Below are 16,149 nucleotides of genomic sequence, written 5' to 3'. Positions count from 1 at the left end.
CTTAATCTACATCATATCTTTTTCTCTCACGTCCACTGACTTCACCTCATTTTTCCCTGAGAAGCGAGGTCAGTGGAAGTACACAATTGGCCTTTAGTGGAAGCGACAGTGATGTATGCCTGCCCTCTCACGGAAGCTGACTATTTCCAGGCTGAATTTCTTCAATATGCCACAGGGCTACAGACACAAACGTTATGCACGGACCAAGAGCTGCTGCTTAGAAGCTAAACGGATAAGGAACAAAACAGAGAGCATGATTGATCAAAAGTCTTGCTCTCTGGGTTTTCAAGAGTGTGTTTTCCTGATATCTTGCAAAATCAAAAATCATGTTCAGCCTGATTAGAAAACAAACGTTAGGAGCGAGCCCTGATGGCCCAGTGGTAAAGTTCAGTGTGCTCCGCCGCTGCGGCAGCCCGGGTTCGTTTCCTGGGCGCAGAACCACACCACCCGTCTGTCAGCAGCCAAGAGGTGGTGCCGGCTCACATACAAGAACTAGAAGGACCTACAACTAGAATGTACAACCATGTGCTGGGGCTTTGGGGAGGGAAAAAAAAGAGGTAGATTGGCAACAGACGTTAGCTCAGGGCAAATCTTTCCCAGCAAAAGAAAAAAAAAGCTAGCCAGCTGCCGTGAGCGTGTAATCTAAAATGAAGGGAGTGTTGCCCTGCGTGAAAGCCTTTGGGATCCTACCCCAGCGTAGCTTTTGTTTTCTTTCTAAACTAATGTCTACTAGGAAAATAATCCCACCTGGAAAAACGAGAAAACATAATTCACTTCCTTTAGCTTCTCTTCAAAATATTAAGCACATCCTCACTGTCAAATACTGGAATGAAACAGAAGAAATCCAGCCAGTGTCCACCAGACCTTGCACCACCACTGGGCTACAGCCTGCTTGGGATGGACGGGGCCTGCAGGCACCCCGTCTGTCTGCCTGCTCCCTGGGGCATCCATTATATCCGTCCATAAATGCAACTCTCTGAAAGCCAGGACGCCTCAGCTCCAACCCAGCTCTGGCGCTTGATCTGTGATCTCGGGCGCGTGCCATCCCTTCTCTGACCCTCAGTTTCCCCACCTGTGAAAGGCGGGGGGACAGGACGTTTTCTCAGCACCCTCAGCTCTCGATCAGGGTCCCCTGCCCCCTCCCACCTTCCCTGCCATCTCGGGGCAACTTCAGGTGACAACAGAACATTGCTTGGAGATAAAGAGAAACTGATTGAGTAAACAAACAGCCCCGAGTCCTGGTTACCAAATTTGTGTCCAGAGCCAGCCTGCGAGGCTCCGAGGCTCTGTGTGGAGCCTGGTAGAGCTCCTCAAGGCCCTTTCTTTGGCCGTATAAGGAAGAAGGAAGACAGATGCCCACTGACACGGGTTCCAGGCGCGAGGGCTGAGGAGAGCGCTGTGGCCTCTGAAGCCCTCGCTGACTAACCAAGAACGAAGAATAAATCAGATGCCACTCACCACCTCCTCTTTGTCACCTTCCCCAGAGCCCAGGGCTGGGCACCCAAAGAGAGGGAGTGGGCTGTGCTCAAGCCTTGGGGACGCACTGTGAGAGGTGCAGGTGGCCGTCCCCTGAGCCTGGGCGGGCAGCCCCCCTCCCCAGCCCTGCCTCAGCCCTGCCCCCTGCCCCCGCCAGGCCCTGTCCAGTCCCCACACCCCAGGCACGCAGGAGCATCCCCACAGCCCCCTGCTCCTAGGGTCATAGCCCCCCGCTGGTCTCCCTGATGCCCTCTCCACGCCACCAATCCTCTCCCAGCCAGCCAGGAGCCATCTTCCCAGAGCACAACTCTGATTGCTGCAGACAACAGCCACAGCCCACCTTCCCTCAGCCTGCCCACTCGGAGCCCTTTGGCCTCCCAGTTCCCCTCTCTGGCTTTCCCCTGGGGGTACCATTAGTCCAGTCTGGATGGGCTCCACGGCTTTCTCCTCTCCTTCTTTGTTCACGTGGTTGCCTGCACTTGGGATGCCTCGGCCTCCACTTCACCCTGTGAGACGCTGTCCAGCCTATGGGTTTATCTCAAGCTCCACCACCTCCAAGAAGCCCTCCCTGATGGCTGCTCCCAGCCGAGATAGCTCTCTTCAGTGGATCTCATGGTCGCTGTCTGCGGCTTGCTGGAGCACCTGTTCAATGGTCATTTCTACCCTTGTCTGTCTTCCCATCCAGTGTGGAATTCCTAGAGGGCAGAGCCGGAGCCTCATTCACACACAGCGCCCAGCACGGCCGTGGCTGCAGCCGGCACTTGCCAGACACTGAAACGAACCAAAAGAGGCTCCTGGGCTGGGCAGGGGGTGGCCCGTGCTCTGTCCTCACCCCAAGGGCAGGGAGAGCTGGGAGAAGCCAAGCGAGGCCCACGGGCAGCTCAGGCAGGCTCCGCGTGTGGGCTCGGGCCTTCTTCTGCCACTTGCCCTCTGCGAGAGCTGGGGCAGGGGCCTCAGTTTCCTCAGCCACAGTGCGGCAGGGGGAGGGGTGGGTTGTGTCCCCCACCGATAGAGTCTCTGTGAGCACTGAATGAGACAACAGATACCCGGTCCCGGCTCAGGGAATGAACTCCTGGAGGAAAGCGTGGGTTCCCTCCCCCACCTCGGGTTGGTCATACAAGCAAACAACTTCAGGATTCACGTCTGCTCTCTCCTTGGAAGCAGAGATTCCTATTATCCCCATTTTACAAGTCAGGAACCTGAGGCTCAGGGAAGTGATTGTTCTGGCCCCAGGGTGTTCAGCAAGGGTGAGGGTGATAGTCAGCACTGGCTCCATCTCTGGGCTCCGGGAGGACAGTGAGGGGGAGCGGGCAGCTCGCTCCCTGTCAGCTGCCAGCACAATGACCTGGGGCCAGTGCTCTGGGTCGTCCTTGGCCAATATTCTGCCCCGGGAGTCAGGTTTCAGCTGACTATGGGTAGAGCCTCACTCCCTGCCCGGCCAGGCTTGCAGTCACATGACCAGCCAATCCCAGGGCCTCGCCCAGGGCTTCTGCCAAGCCTGCTGTCTGCCTTTGTTCCATTAGCTGTGCCCCTTCTGCCTCCAATAAAGCAGGGTCAGCAATGGCCAATGGACACGGCATAAAGGGTGGGGTGGGGAGGGGCTGGGAATGGGTGATGCAGCAGCAAGGCCACTGGCATGTGAGAGATGCAAGGGGTCCAATGTAGCAAATTCACATGACAGGGCTGCTGCAGGCTAATGTGGCCTCTTTATATGAAATAGAAAAAAGTACCCTCTCTGGGTGAACAAAGCTCCACACCGAGGCTTGGAGAGTGAAATGTGGGTTAGATTTTGCCCCTGCCACCTCATTGTGCAGTGAACAACACGTACAACCATCCAGGGCAGCCCTGCTTACCAAGCAACACCGTAGGGCCAAGTTATGAGCTGGGCACTGGGATATGGAGATGACTCAGACTCAGCACCAGCTTCTGAGAATCTCACAGGGAAGCCAAGGTGCTAGGAGAACAAAGAGAGGGAGCACCTAACTCTCTCTAGGGGAGGCTTAGAGGAGCTATGGCACGCTGATGGGAGAAGGCAGCCCTATGCTGGTTCTCAAAAAAAAAAGGTTGGATTTGTAGTGTTTGCCAATGTCCATAGTGTAGGTACTGCCACTAGGGGTGATTTCAAGGTACCAAGATTCCATCACTGAAGGGGAGCTGGGAAGAGATGGGCACAGTCAGCTGGTTCTAGAACACCACTGGGGAGGGAGAAGCCTCAGCAGAATCCAGAGGAAGAGGAGGCTTTCTCAGGCAGAGAAGGGAGCAGACGCAGTGGGGGAGGTTCTGGAGGAGAGAAAAGTAAGAGCAGGGACGTAGAGGCAGGAAAGTAAGTAGGGAGCACGTTGTGAAGAGCTTTGAAGGGGTTGGGATTGGGAAGGGACTGCTGACGTCTTCTGGAGGCTGGTGATGCTTTAGTTCTTGACCTGGACAGGGACCCCACGCCTGGTGTGACGCGTTAAGCTGCACATTTAAGTTTTATGCACTTTGCTGTAGGTTTGTAATCTTTTACAATAAAGATAAAAGGTGCAGATAATCTCAACCAGAGATAACCACTGTTTTACAATTTTGTTATATTTCCTGCCTTTTCCCCCTGCACATATTTATATAACCATTCAGCAAAAATTCTCATGTAGGAAAAAAAACCAAGTTCCCAACCCACAAACCATAAAGAAGAAGGCATTTTAACCTCGGAAGCAACGTGGTATAGAAGGAGTGTGGGTTTGGGGGTCAGAAAGGCCAGGATTCAAATGCGACCTCCTAAAGTGCTGAATGGTGACCCTGAGAAAGCTGCACGTCTCAGCCTCGCTGAGCCCTTCCCCCTTCTGTAAACTGAGACAGACGACACCCACATCCTGCAGGCCTGTGGGGAAGGTCAGAGAGGATGTGTGTAAGGTGCGCAGCACTGAGCCTGGCCCACAGTACACCCTCAACATGTGTAACACGCAAGATATTTTACACACAGGATGTCATTATTAGCATCATCTTAGAAAGTCAGAACTGAATGAGTTGCCCTGAAAATAAATGGCCGAGCCACAGATGTTCTAGAGAAACGATAACCCCATAAGGATAAAGACAAACTAGAGTTTTCCCAGGGAATCACCTTGATGGTAAAGAGACTCAAAAGCCCAGTGAGGGGTGGAGGGTGAGTGAAGAAAATGGGGATAGTTAGCCTAGTTTCTAAGATCTGTGCCCCAGACGTGTCCCAACAAACAGGGCTTATAGGAAGCTGATTTCTACGGGCTATGAGGAAGGCTATTCTCACTAAGAATGGAAGGGGTCATCTTGGTAAGGAGTGAGCTCCCCATCACTAGGGGTGTACAAGCAGAAGCTGGAAGAGCGCTTGGTGGGGATGATGAAGAAGGAAGGAGAGCACGGCGGAAGGCGTGCACGGGATGGTCTTCGAGGTGCCTTAGAGCTGGGCTCTGGAGCTTTGACATAACCCGCAGCACCTGCTCTGTCCGGCAGCACCCGCTCCGCGCTGCCGCACGCGGGGAAGTGCAGGATGGCGAGCGGCACGAAGGGAAGGACACGCACAGGCCCCCGCCCCTCACCTGGTTATCGATTTTCAGCTCCACCAGAGCAGTGTTGTACGGAAGAGCTTCCACCAGGCGCAGGATCCCGGCTCCGGAAATGAAGTTGGATTCCACGTTCAGCGTCTTCAACACCTTGTTCACCTTGAGCATCTCAGCAAGGGCCTTGAACCACAGGAGAAAAGTGGGGGCACCCATGAGTCACCCTGAACAAGGCGAGGCCCTCTTGGTCAAAGCTAAAACACTAAGGAGCCTTGCCGGGAGCCGGAGGCCCCTGTGCACATGCTGCTTGAGCCAGGGAGCAGGCGAGACAATTGCCGCAGCTTCCTTCACCAGGCACAACTCTGTGTCTCTCCTCCCCTCCAACCTGCCATGGCTCCCGAACCCCAACCGGAGATTCCATGCTTCTCGGCTGGCATCCAAAGCCTCTAGGCCCTGGCTCTCCTCCCTGCTCGACCTCAGCTCTCATGGCTCCTGTACTCTCAGCTTCTGTGCATGCCCGGGGCTCTCCCACAGCTTGCCCTCCGCTCATCCTGTCCTTACCACCTGGAACGCCCTTTCCTGTCTGCTTCACTCGTCCAAACCCTGCCCGTCCTTCAAGGCCATTCTCAAGGGCCTTTACTGATATCCCCAGCTAGCTGTGGCCTGCCCTCTTGAATTTATCTGTAACCTCCCTCGTGGAACTTGTATTCCTCTGTGTAGAGTTGTTTCTATACTGGTGTTGTCTCTGCCATCAGACTATATGCTCTTGGTGGGATGAAAATGCGCCTTACTCATGCCATGTGCCCTTAGCGCTCAGCACCTAGTAGGTCCCTGTCGCTGTTCCCTGAGTGACTAGCAGAGCCCAAACTCCCTATGCTCTCTCCACTTGTCTCTTCAGTTTCCCCGCTGGAATTCCGTGGAGTAGTCATTCTCTTTGTCCGAGCAGAAGAGAGCAAAGAGAGAAGCCTGGGACGCCGCTCCCCCGGGAAGGGGCCAGGGCAAGGGGAGGCGACAAGCTCAGGTGGCCCCCAGCACGTTTTGGAGGAATTCAGCCAAGGGGTGTAGATGACAATCAGAGCCTCTGAAGGAAATGAGGTGATTAGCAGTTGATGGAAACAATGCGTCATGGAGGAAAGGAGACACCAGCAGCTGATGGGCCCCGGAGGTGTAATCCAGGGGTCCTGGTTGTCTGAAACGAGGCTTTGAGCCAGGAACGCCCTTCCTGCCACCCTTCTCTGCTTGCTGAAACCTTTGCGAGGCTCTGCTCCCAGGAAGCCTTGCTTGTTGAAATTGTCACTCCCTCCTCAGCTCCCCGACTTGTGTACCTCCAGGATGGCACATCAGCCTTCTCTGTGACCCTGCATAGGTGGGACCCTCCTGATGGGAGGGACCCAGTGTGCCCTCTCCACAGCATCCCTCTTGCTCCCCAGGAAAGGCCTGGCCTGGTCTGACAGAATATGTAACAACCAGTCGGCAAGTGCACCAGGCCAATCCAAGTGGACACACCGGTGCCTGGGCAGGTCCTGGAGGCACGGCCGTGCCAGGTGTCAACTTTGTTTGCTGAATCAGAATGGGGGGGGGGGGCCAGAAAAGAGCTGGGGCAGGCAGTGGGGCATTTACAGAGCTCTGGCAGCCTTATTTACCAACCGTCCCAGAAGCATTTCAGTATTCGACAAAGGGTATACTGGTGTGAATGGGCTGACATCAGCTGTTAGCCTGGCACAGAGTCAATGCCCCGTAAACATTTGCAGAGCTAAGCTGAGTGCCAGCATGGATGTGTTTGGTTTCTGGTTCATGATATAACAGTGTACAGGGCATTGGCTTTGCCAGCCATGTCTCCACGGGCAAACTCAGGATCAAATGGTGATCTCCTGAGTTCCAAAAGTTCCCCACTGGCAGCAATGAGAGACTATGAACTATTTCTATCACTTAAAATACATCAGAGGAAATTGTCCTACCTATTTAAAAAACCAGAAATGAATTGGTTTTTACTAAATAGACTTCAAAACAAGAAAAGTTATCATGGATAAAGAAGGGCATTACATAATGATAAAGATGAAATGATACACAATTCTCCAAGAAGATATAACAATCCTTAATGTGTATGTGCCTAACAACAAAGCGTCAAACTATGTGAGGCAAAAACTGACAGAACTGCAAGGAGAAATAAGTGAATCTACTACAAGAGTTGGGAACTTCAACACCCTCCAGCAGGTTGAAAATCAGTAAGGACATAATTGAACTCAACAGCACCATCAATCAACTGGATATAATTGACATCTGTAGATTATTTAATCCAACAACAGCAGAATACACATTCTTCTTAAGTTCACATGGAACAGTCACCAAGATAGACCACATTCTGGGCCATGAAACACACCTTAACAAATTTAAAAGAAGAGAAATCATACAATGCCTGCTCTCATATCACAATGGACTTAAACTAGAAATCAGTAATGGAATGATAAGTGTGTGCATAAATCCCAAAATATATGGAGATTAAACAACAGACTTCCAAATAACATATGGGGCAAAGAAGAAATCTCAAGAGAAATTAAAAAGTATTTTGAACTAAACGAAGAATGAAAACATAACATCAAAATTTGTGGGATCCAGCAAAAGCAGTGCTTAGAAGGAAATTTATAGCATTTAATGCATATATTAGAAAAGAAGAAAGATCTAAAATCAGTAAGCTAAGATTTTATCGTAGGAAACTAGAAAAAGAAGAGCAAATTAAATTCAAAGTGAGCAGAAGAAAATACATAATAACAATTAGAGCAGAAATCAATGAAATAGAAAATAGGAAATCAATAGAGAAAATCAATGAAATCAAAAGCTAGTTCATTGAAAAGACCAATAAAATCAATAAGCCACTAGTCAGGCTAACTAAAAAAAAGAGAGAGGGCACAAGTTACTAATATCAGAAATGAAAGAGGGGACATCACTACAGATCCCATGGAAATTAAAAGGATAATAAAGGAATACTATGAACAACTCTATGCCAACAAATTTGATAACCTAGATGAAATGGACCAATTTTTTGAGAGATACGATTTGCCAAAGCTCACATAAGAAGAAATAGACAACCTGAATAGGCCTTTATCTATTGAAGAAATTGAATCAACCATTAGTGACCTTCCAAAACAGAAAGCCCCAGGCCCAGATGGGATCACTGGTGAATTCTACAAAACATGTAAGGAGGAAATTCCACCAATTCTCTACAATCTCTTCATAGGATAGAAGCAGAAGGAAAATTCCTAACTCATTCTAGGAGGCCAGCATTATCCCAATACCCAAACCAGGCAAAGACATTACAAAAAAAGAAAACTACAGACCAAAATCTTTCATGAACATAGATGCACAAATCCTCAAAAAAATAGCAAATTAAATCCAACACTGTAAAAAAGAATTATACACCATGACCAAGTGGGATTTATCATGGGTATGAAAGGCTGGTTCAACATTTGGAAATCAATTAATGTGATCCATCACATCAACACACTAAAAAAGAAAAATCACATGATCAAACATGTAGATGCAGAAAAAGCATCTGACAAATCCAACATCCACTCATGATGAAAACTCTCAGTAAACTAGGAACAGAGGAGAATTTCCTCAACTGGAAAAAGAATAGCTACAAAAACCTTGCAGTTAACATCATACTTAATGGAAAGAAACTCAAACCTTTATTACCAAGATCAACTACCAGGCAAGGACACCCCCCTCACCACTCCTCAACATCGTGACAGGACTTCTAGCTAGTGTGATAAGATAAGAAAAGGAAATAAGGGTACACAGATTAGAAGGGAAGAAATAAAACTGTCTTTGTTTGCAGATGACATAATCGTCTATGTGGAAAATTCAAAAGAATCTACAAAAAACCTTCCTGGAATTAATAAGTGATTATGGCAAGATTGCAAGATACAAAATTAATATACGAAAGTCAATTGTCTTCCTTTATATCATCAATGAACAAGTGGAATTTGAAATTAAAAACACTATCATTGACATTAGCACCCCAAAAATGAAATTATTAGGTATAAAGCTAACAAAATATGTACAAGATCTATATGAGGAAAACTACCAAATTCCGATGAACGAAATCAAAGAAGAACTAAGCAAATGGAGAGATAGTCCATGTTCATGCATAAGAAGACTCACCATTGTCAAGATGTCAGTTCTTCCCATCTTGATCTACAAGATTCAATGTAATCTCAATCAAAACCCCAGTTATTTTATGGATATCACCAAACTGATTGCTACCATCTGGTTACCTAATTCAGTGCTGGGCACAGACAGACTCTTAGTAAATACATGCTGAATGTTTGGAAAAAAAAAAGAAATGATGGCTACTTTATAATAAGTACAATGTAATTTGATCAGCAATATCTTTAAGACATGGGTAAAAAACAAATAAAATTGCTCTTCGGGACCCACTGATGAAGACAATGATTTTAGATATAGAGAAACAGAGGCCCAGGGAGGGGCAGGTCCTTATCCAAATGTGACGTGCTGTGCGGAGAGAGAGCCAGCTTTAGGGTCAACGTGACTTGCATTTCATTCTCAGCTCCATCTCTTGCTTGCTGTGCAAATTTGGACAAAGCAAGCTGGCTGACCTCCCTGCACCCCAGGTTCTTTAACTGAAAAGTGGGGAGAACTGCACCCCTGGGATCAGGGTGGTGGTGGAGAGTCACTAGGATAATGTACAGAGGGCCCTTCTGTCCACGTCCTCTCCTGGCTCCTAGCCCAGTGCCTTCACTACACCACTCAAGGCTCCTTGTTCATCACTGGGATATGGCCGGTCCTGAGGCCACAAGCACCAACATTTCTGTTGCTACGTCCCCCACTCTCAATGCAGTGGAACAGAAAGGTACATACAAATGCCACAGGGTCATTGCTCCGTGTCCCCACGATGCTGAACTTCTTCACGTACGAGTTGTCCTTCAGAGCTTCTGCGTATGCCTTGAGGGTGGCTATGGGGATATTCTGCAGAGAAAGCAGGCAGGGATGGGGGCAGGTTAGGCGGACGGATGGGGGGAACTGTCTCACACACGCAGCCTGATTCCTGCGAGTCTCTGACCAAAAGCTGAATGGGCAAAGGCTTCCAGCTCTGCCCCAAACGGCTGAGATTTGGGGAGAACTTTCTGGTAAACAGATTGAGAAAATCCCTGACAATTTCAGATAGGACCTGCAAGTCTCTCTTTGTATACACGGAGGCTGGAGAAGGAAAAAGTCAAGGCAGAGGATGCAGAGGTGTATGGGGGGCTTGGCCTCCGCCCCAGCCACTGGCAACGTTTCTGACTCGCCCTGTTACTCTGGGGAAATCTCTTCCCCTCTCTGGGCATGTTTCTGAAAAACTGAGGTAGGGGGTTGCACTAGATGACCTCTAAGAGACATCTGTCCCAGGGGGGGTCTCAGCTCCACTGCGCGTCAGAGGCCCCTGGGGAACTTTTACAGAATGCTGATGCTTGGCCTGCCCCAGACCCATAAAATCAGCATCTCTGGGGGCAGGTCTGGGCACTGGCATGTATATTTTAATCTTCTCAGGTGAAATCCACCGATCTAGTCCAAGTGTGTCATGTGCCGAGGAGAAACTGAGGCCTGGAGAGGGCTGAGCCCTTGCCTAAAGCCCCAGGGAGAATGCGCAGGGCCGTGGCCAGGTTCCACACCCAGGCCAGTCCAGGCCGATATGCACTGCTAGCGTGCACGGTGCTGAATTGTGCCCGTGTCCTCCACTGGGCATGCGGCAGACAATGCAGGCCCCGAGAGAGAAGCTGGCTGTGTTTTCACGGCTCTCTCATTTCAGAGCGTCACTTTAGCTCCCCTCGGGAGCAGATCCCCGGGAGGCCAGGGAGGAGAACACTACAGGCACAGGTTTCCAATCTGATTGTGCCCAGGGGCTGGCAGCCACGTAAAAGAAAGCAGAGAAGAGAGGAAAGAGGAGCTGGGGAGCGAGGGGCCCGCTTCTTGTCTTACCCCTACACCCTCCCGGAACTAATCCCGCTGGCCTCTGGGCTGAGCAGGTGGGCAGGCAGCTGGGCCTGCTTCTGAATTGCTCCTGCAGCCTGTCCAGGGTGGGACTGCCTGTCCATCTGTCCCTCTCTGCCCTTGGTGGTCACACAGGAAACATCCAGAGAGATATGGGCCAGTGGCTTGGAACATGTCTTTGGACATTTGGGCCAACATCTCCCTTCCAGGGCCACAGAATGAGGCTGAATACGTGCATGATACAGCAGCAACGCTGGTCTGGGGTGGGCCCCTCCCACGCGCCCGCAAGCCTGGTGGGCACTGGGCTTTTCCAGCCTTGAGACCCCGAGCAGCCATGTGTGTCTGACTCATGATTTTATCTTGGAGAAGCTCTCAGTGTTTTGAATAACATGGCAGGTTTCCAGAGTCGAAGCTGGGTTGGCCCGGGGTGAACATCTGGGCCCGATGTCAGTCCTCCGATAGAAACCAGGACTCTGGGATGCGCTGGTTTACACTGTCCGCCCCTCTTAAAGGTTTTGCCCCTATTCCTGGTCCAGAAGCACCCAGAGCCCGAGCAGGACCCTGTTCTCTCTGCACAGCCAAGCCTGGGCTGTCCGCGTCTGGGTGACACAGGGCCTGGCCTGGCTTTCCCCGCCCCACAGGTGAAGTGAAATAACACGGACTTTACCCGGATGTTGTTGAGGTTAACCTCTTCAAGTTTCGGGTCGTTGTTCTTTACCCGCTCCAGCGTTTCCTCTACGTCTGTTGAATTTGGCTCCTCGTCCGGCACAGGCTTGTACTGTGTAGGTTTGATCACACCTAGAATGGCAGACAAAAGGGAGGTGGCTCACAGAGGGGGACGGCTTTCCCTCAACACAAGAACGCCGGGAGGCAGTGGCGGCAGAGGTCAGGGACCGTGAAGCTGCGTGTGGCAGGGGTTCCCGGGGGGCGATGCTTGGGGAGACCCTGTGCGGGGGCCAGCCCCCTGTGGCTCTGTCTTTGACGTCCTGCGAGACTGGCGAATTACTCAGTGAGCTCTGAACCTCTGTGGCCTCATTTGTAGAGCGTGAGCAGTCCTTTCACCTGTGCTCAGTGGGCTCTTGGAGGATAAAATGGCCCCTGTGAGATGCACACGGCTTCTAGAGGGACAGGCCATGATTCTTTTGGCACCCTCGTTTCTCTCTGGGGCCAAAACACCAGCTGGGAACAATGCAGTGGAGCAATTAAGACAATGCAATATTGGCACTGGAAAGGACAAGGAGACTCGTGGAACAGAGGAAGGACCCAGAGACAGACCCATGTGGGCACGTGGAAATTATGATCAAGGTGGAGTCCCAAACCAGTGGTTAAAGGATGAACTATGCAGAGAATGGCGTTGGGACAATGGGATAGCCATTAAATCATGAAAGTTCGCTCTCATCTCACACAACACATAAACATGAACTCCAGGTGGGTTAACAAGTTGAATCTAAGAAGTAAACCTCAAAAACTTTCAGAATAAAATGTAGGAGGATATTTTTATAATATTGGGGTGGAGGCCTTCGTAAACAAGACACACAACCCAGGAGAGTGACAGAGAAAGGTGGGTAGATTTGGCTACATAATATTTAAAACTTCTGCAGTGAGTGAGAGAGCATGGGTGGGTGGGAGAAGCAAGACAGGTGAGGACAGCTCTCCCTTCCAAGGGGCCCCGCTGGGGCAGAGGAGGGGTGCTGAAGCTGGCAGGCCGGGCCGCGTACTCACTGTTGAGTCCCTCCTTGTTCACGATGGAGCTGCTCCCCAGGGCCTGGTAGTACTGCTGGTTGCTCATGAGCGTGTGCATGCCCAGGATAGCTGCGGGCACAGGGGAAGGACAGGGGCTTGCCTCTCAGACGCAAGAGGCTTCTGGGTGCTAATGTGCTGCACCCTAGGAATTTTTGCTCACAGAAATGGCAAGAAACTTGCATGAAAACTTAAACTTTATTTGATTGTTACTCTCATGTCTATTTACATGACTCTCTAATCTCTACACCCAGCCTCGGCTTCTCTAGTCCCCAGCCTCAAGTTCCTAGCTGTCCCCTGATGTCCCACTGGCATGTCCAACCCCATTTGGCCAAAACAGAACTCGTCTTTCCTGGCAACAGCCTGTTCCTTAGGATCACCTTCCATCTTGTCATCCTGCCTGTCCCTCAGGGTAGAACCCCAGTCACATGGCAGCCCCCTGAATCCCCACCCTTCCATATAGTGTCTCTCATCTGTGCCACCTTCCACTCCATCACCTCAGTCCTGGTTGAGGCCCTGTCATTTCTCAGCTGCATTATCACAGCTGTGCAATCACTGGTGTCCTGGTCCCAGTCTCTTCCTACCCTCCCATCCCCCAGCATTCAGCACAGAGCATCCAGAAAGATCTTTCTGGAAATGCAAATCTGACCACATCATCCCCGTGCTGTCATCCTTTTGTCCATTCATTTGTTATTTATTGAGTGTTGGCATTACGTGCCCAGCTCCAGGGGGACAGCAGAGAACAGGAAAGACAGAGTCCCTGCCCATGTACCTTACGTAGGGAGAGACGCTAGGCAGGTACCTACGCAATTAAAAACAGAAGCACAGAGTCGGGTCAGTGTTGGAAAGGAAAAGTTCGGTGTGTTCCAGGAGACTAGGACAGAGGGACTCGGGATGGGAGGAATGAGCAAGTGTTGGCCAAGTTAAGAAAAAGGAGGTAGAACGTTCTGGGCAGAGGGAATGGCGGGTGGGAAAGCCCTCGCTCAGAGAGCCGAAGGCCAGGGAGGGAGGGGCGGCGGAGGAGGGACAGAGATGAATTGGACACGCGGTGGACGGCAGCATCCCCACTCTCTGAGCACCTGCTGCAGGCCAGAGGACACTCTGTAATCAGTGATTCCGTCAGGTTGCCCTTTGGAACCACAGGGGAATCTCTGGAACTCTGATGCCCAGGCCGACCCCAGACCAACTAAACCACAACCTCGGCCCAGGCATCTGCCTTTTGTAAAGCTCCCCAGGTAGTTTCAATGGGCCGGTAAGGTTGAGAGGCTGACGCTCACCCCTGAGTCCTCACGACAGACCATTGCAGCAGATTTTATTCAAATGGGAAAGTTGGATCCTGCAGGGACGTCTAGGATGAGGCGGGGAGTTTGGGTGTCTTTTTCTGGGTGCTGCCTGGGAAGCCACTGAGGCCTTAGCAGGGACTGAGATGGTGTCACTTGAGTTCTGTGACTGTTACTCTGGCTGTGTCTGGAGATGTGACCACAGAAGGGAGGGAAGGACATGGGGGCACTGAGGCTGTTTCAGCCATCCAGGTGGGAGGGCGGTGGCTTGTGACCCCAGAGCCTGGCTTCACTGGCCTCCTGGAGCTGGCCCTGCTTCAACAGCCTTGTCCCTCACCCACAGCCTTTCTGTTCCAGTAACACAAACGGCCGCTGCTCAGTACATTCTCCTGCCTCCGCCAATGCCATCCCCATGCTGGCGATGCTCTCTTCATTTGCAGTGTCCGCTGCTGAAGTGCCCCCAGTAGGATTGCTAGAATTAGCAAATAAAAATACAGAACACCCAGCTAAATTGGAATTTCAGATAAACAATGAATAATGTTTTAGTATATAATGTTTTAGTCCCATTCAGTATTTGGGGCCTACTTACATTAAAAACTTATCCACTGTTTACCTGAAATTCAAATCCAACAGACCATCCTGTATTTGACCTAACAACTCTACCTCCCATTCTTCAAGACCTTCTCCCCCAGGGAGTCCTCCTGGATTCCTTCCCATCTCTGCGGGACACTTCCCGCAGCACCTGGTATCCTTTTCGCAGCACATGTCTACACAGCCATAGAGACATCTGAGTTCATGTGTACTTGCTCCGCGGGACTGTAGGCTTCTGGAGGGCAGGGAAGAATGTTCTCTCTCTTCTACCTCTTCTAGCGTATGGCATTTGGTAAATACTCACTGATTTTTTTAAATTCCCCAAGCCATTTCATTAGACATGATTTCTAGTTAGAGAGACAACATGACAGCCCTTAGTGAAGAGTCAGGAGACCCAGCTTCCAGTCCTGACTATGCCCCGGATGCTGTGTGACCTTGGGCAAGTCCCCTCCCCTCTCTGGGCTTCAGCATCCTCTGTACAATAAAGGGTGAGACAAGATCATTGGTTCTCGATCATGGCTGCACATACAAATCCCCTGGGAGCTTTCAGAAATATCCGATCCAAATCTCCGGAGAGATATTTTTAATCTCCTTGGATGATTTTGATGCTCACTGGGGTTTGAGAACCACAAGGTGAGATCATCTCCAAGACCCTTTCGCGTCTCATATTCTCAGAGTCTTCTCCACTAAAATTAGACCCGCCTGCTCACTGCTCAGGGGAACGGGCAGGGAGAGAGCCAGCTGAATTTTTCCAAGCTCTTGGTGACTTTAATTCAGGCTGCTCTAAGCGGGCAGTGGGAGCTGAGGGCTGAGGCAGCGCCAGGTGAATCCGACGGCTGCCAGTCACGTCTGCAGCTGGCTCTTCGAGCTCCCGTGCAGGGAGCAGCTCCTGGTGGTTCTGGGCTGCTGCTGGGGTTCTAGGTTTGGGAAACAGTTTGGAAAGGTTGCTGGGGATCATAGGGAAGATGTAACCTCATACGGCTGGCTGGTGTCACTTAGAGAGTATGAAGAGGTGGAAAACGGAAAATGCATTTTGTGCTCTGATGATAGCTTCCCATCATGGTCCAGAAATGGGGGCAGAGGCAGGAAGCTTACAAGGAAGCGCCAGGGGACAGAGGAAGGAGACCAGGGCCCAGCCTGGGCCTTGGCACTAACTGCTGGTGACCCTGCCCAGGTCATTTCCGCTTTCAGGGCCTCGGTTTTCTCGCCTGTAAACTGGAGTGTGCCTGAAGGCTGGCTCTCGCCGTTACATAGGACTGAGTCACACGACACCTGGTCTGCTGATCCTGTCGGATTCTTACAACTAGCATCCAGGGCAGGTGCTGCCGACCCCACTTTCCCAGCAGGCTCAAGACTGAATGGTTTCTCAAAGACCCTCGGGCGAGGACCCGCCTGGCTTCTAAATCAGCATTTCCAGCCACTCCTGCACACGCTAGGTCACCAGCAGTTCTAAAGTTCAAAGATTGCCCTCAATGTTGGAATTCTAAGGCCAGATGGCATATATTCTAGGAGGTAATACATGTCAACAGCAGCCCTAAGAAGAAAAAAATCCTTTTGCAGTTCAG

General features: G+C 50.8%; 1 protein-coding gene across 2 annotated transcripts in view; it reads right to left on the bottom strand.

The window, feature by feature from the left end:
- Positions 1–16,149, bottom strand: part of TMOD1 (tropomodulin 1) — an 81,689-nt gene that overhangs the window by 13,426 nt on the left and 52,114 nt on the right. For both annotated transcript variants that reach the window (XM_046657615.1, XM_046657529.1), the window contains 4 exons: positions 12,696–12,785; positions 11,641–11,771; positions 9,864–9,971; positions 5,025–5,168 (listed from right to left, as the gene is read on the bottom strand). In XM_046657615.1, the coding sequence (XP_046513571.1) occupies positions 5,025–5,168; positions 9,864–9,971; positions 11,641–11,771; positions 12,696–12,785 (473 nt within the window). The remainder of the gene's footprint in view (positions 1–5,024; positions 5,169–9,863; positions 9,972–11,640; positions 11,772–12,695; positions 12,786–16,149) is intronic.

Source organism: Equus quagga, chromosome 1 (assembly GCF_021613505.1).
Source record: "Equus quagga isolate Etosha38 chromosome 1, UCLA_HA_Equagga_1.0, whole genome shotgun sequence".
NCBI lineage: Eukaryota > Metazoa > Chordata > Mammalia > Perissodactyla > Equidae > Equus > Equus quagga.
This window is presented reverse-complemented; position numbering and strand designations above follow the sequence as displayed.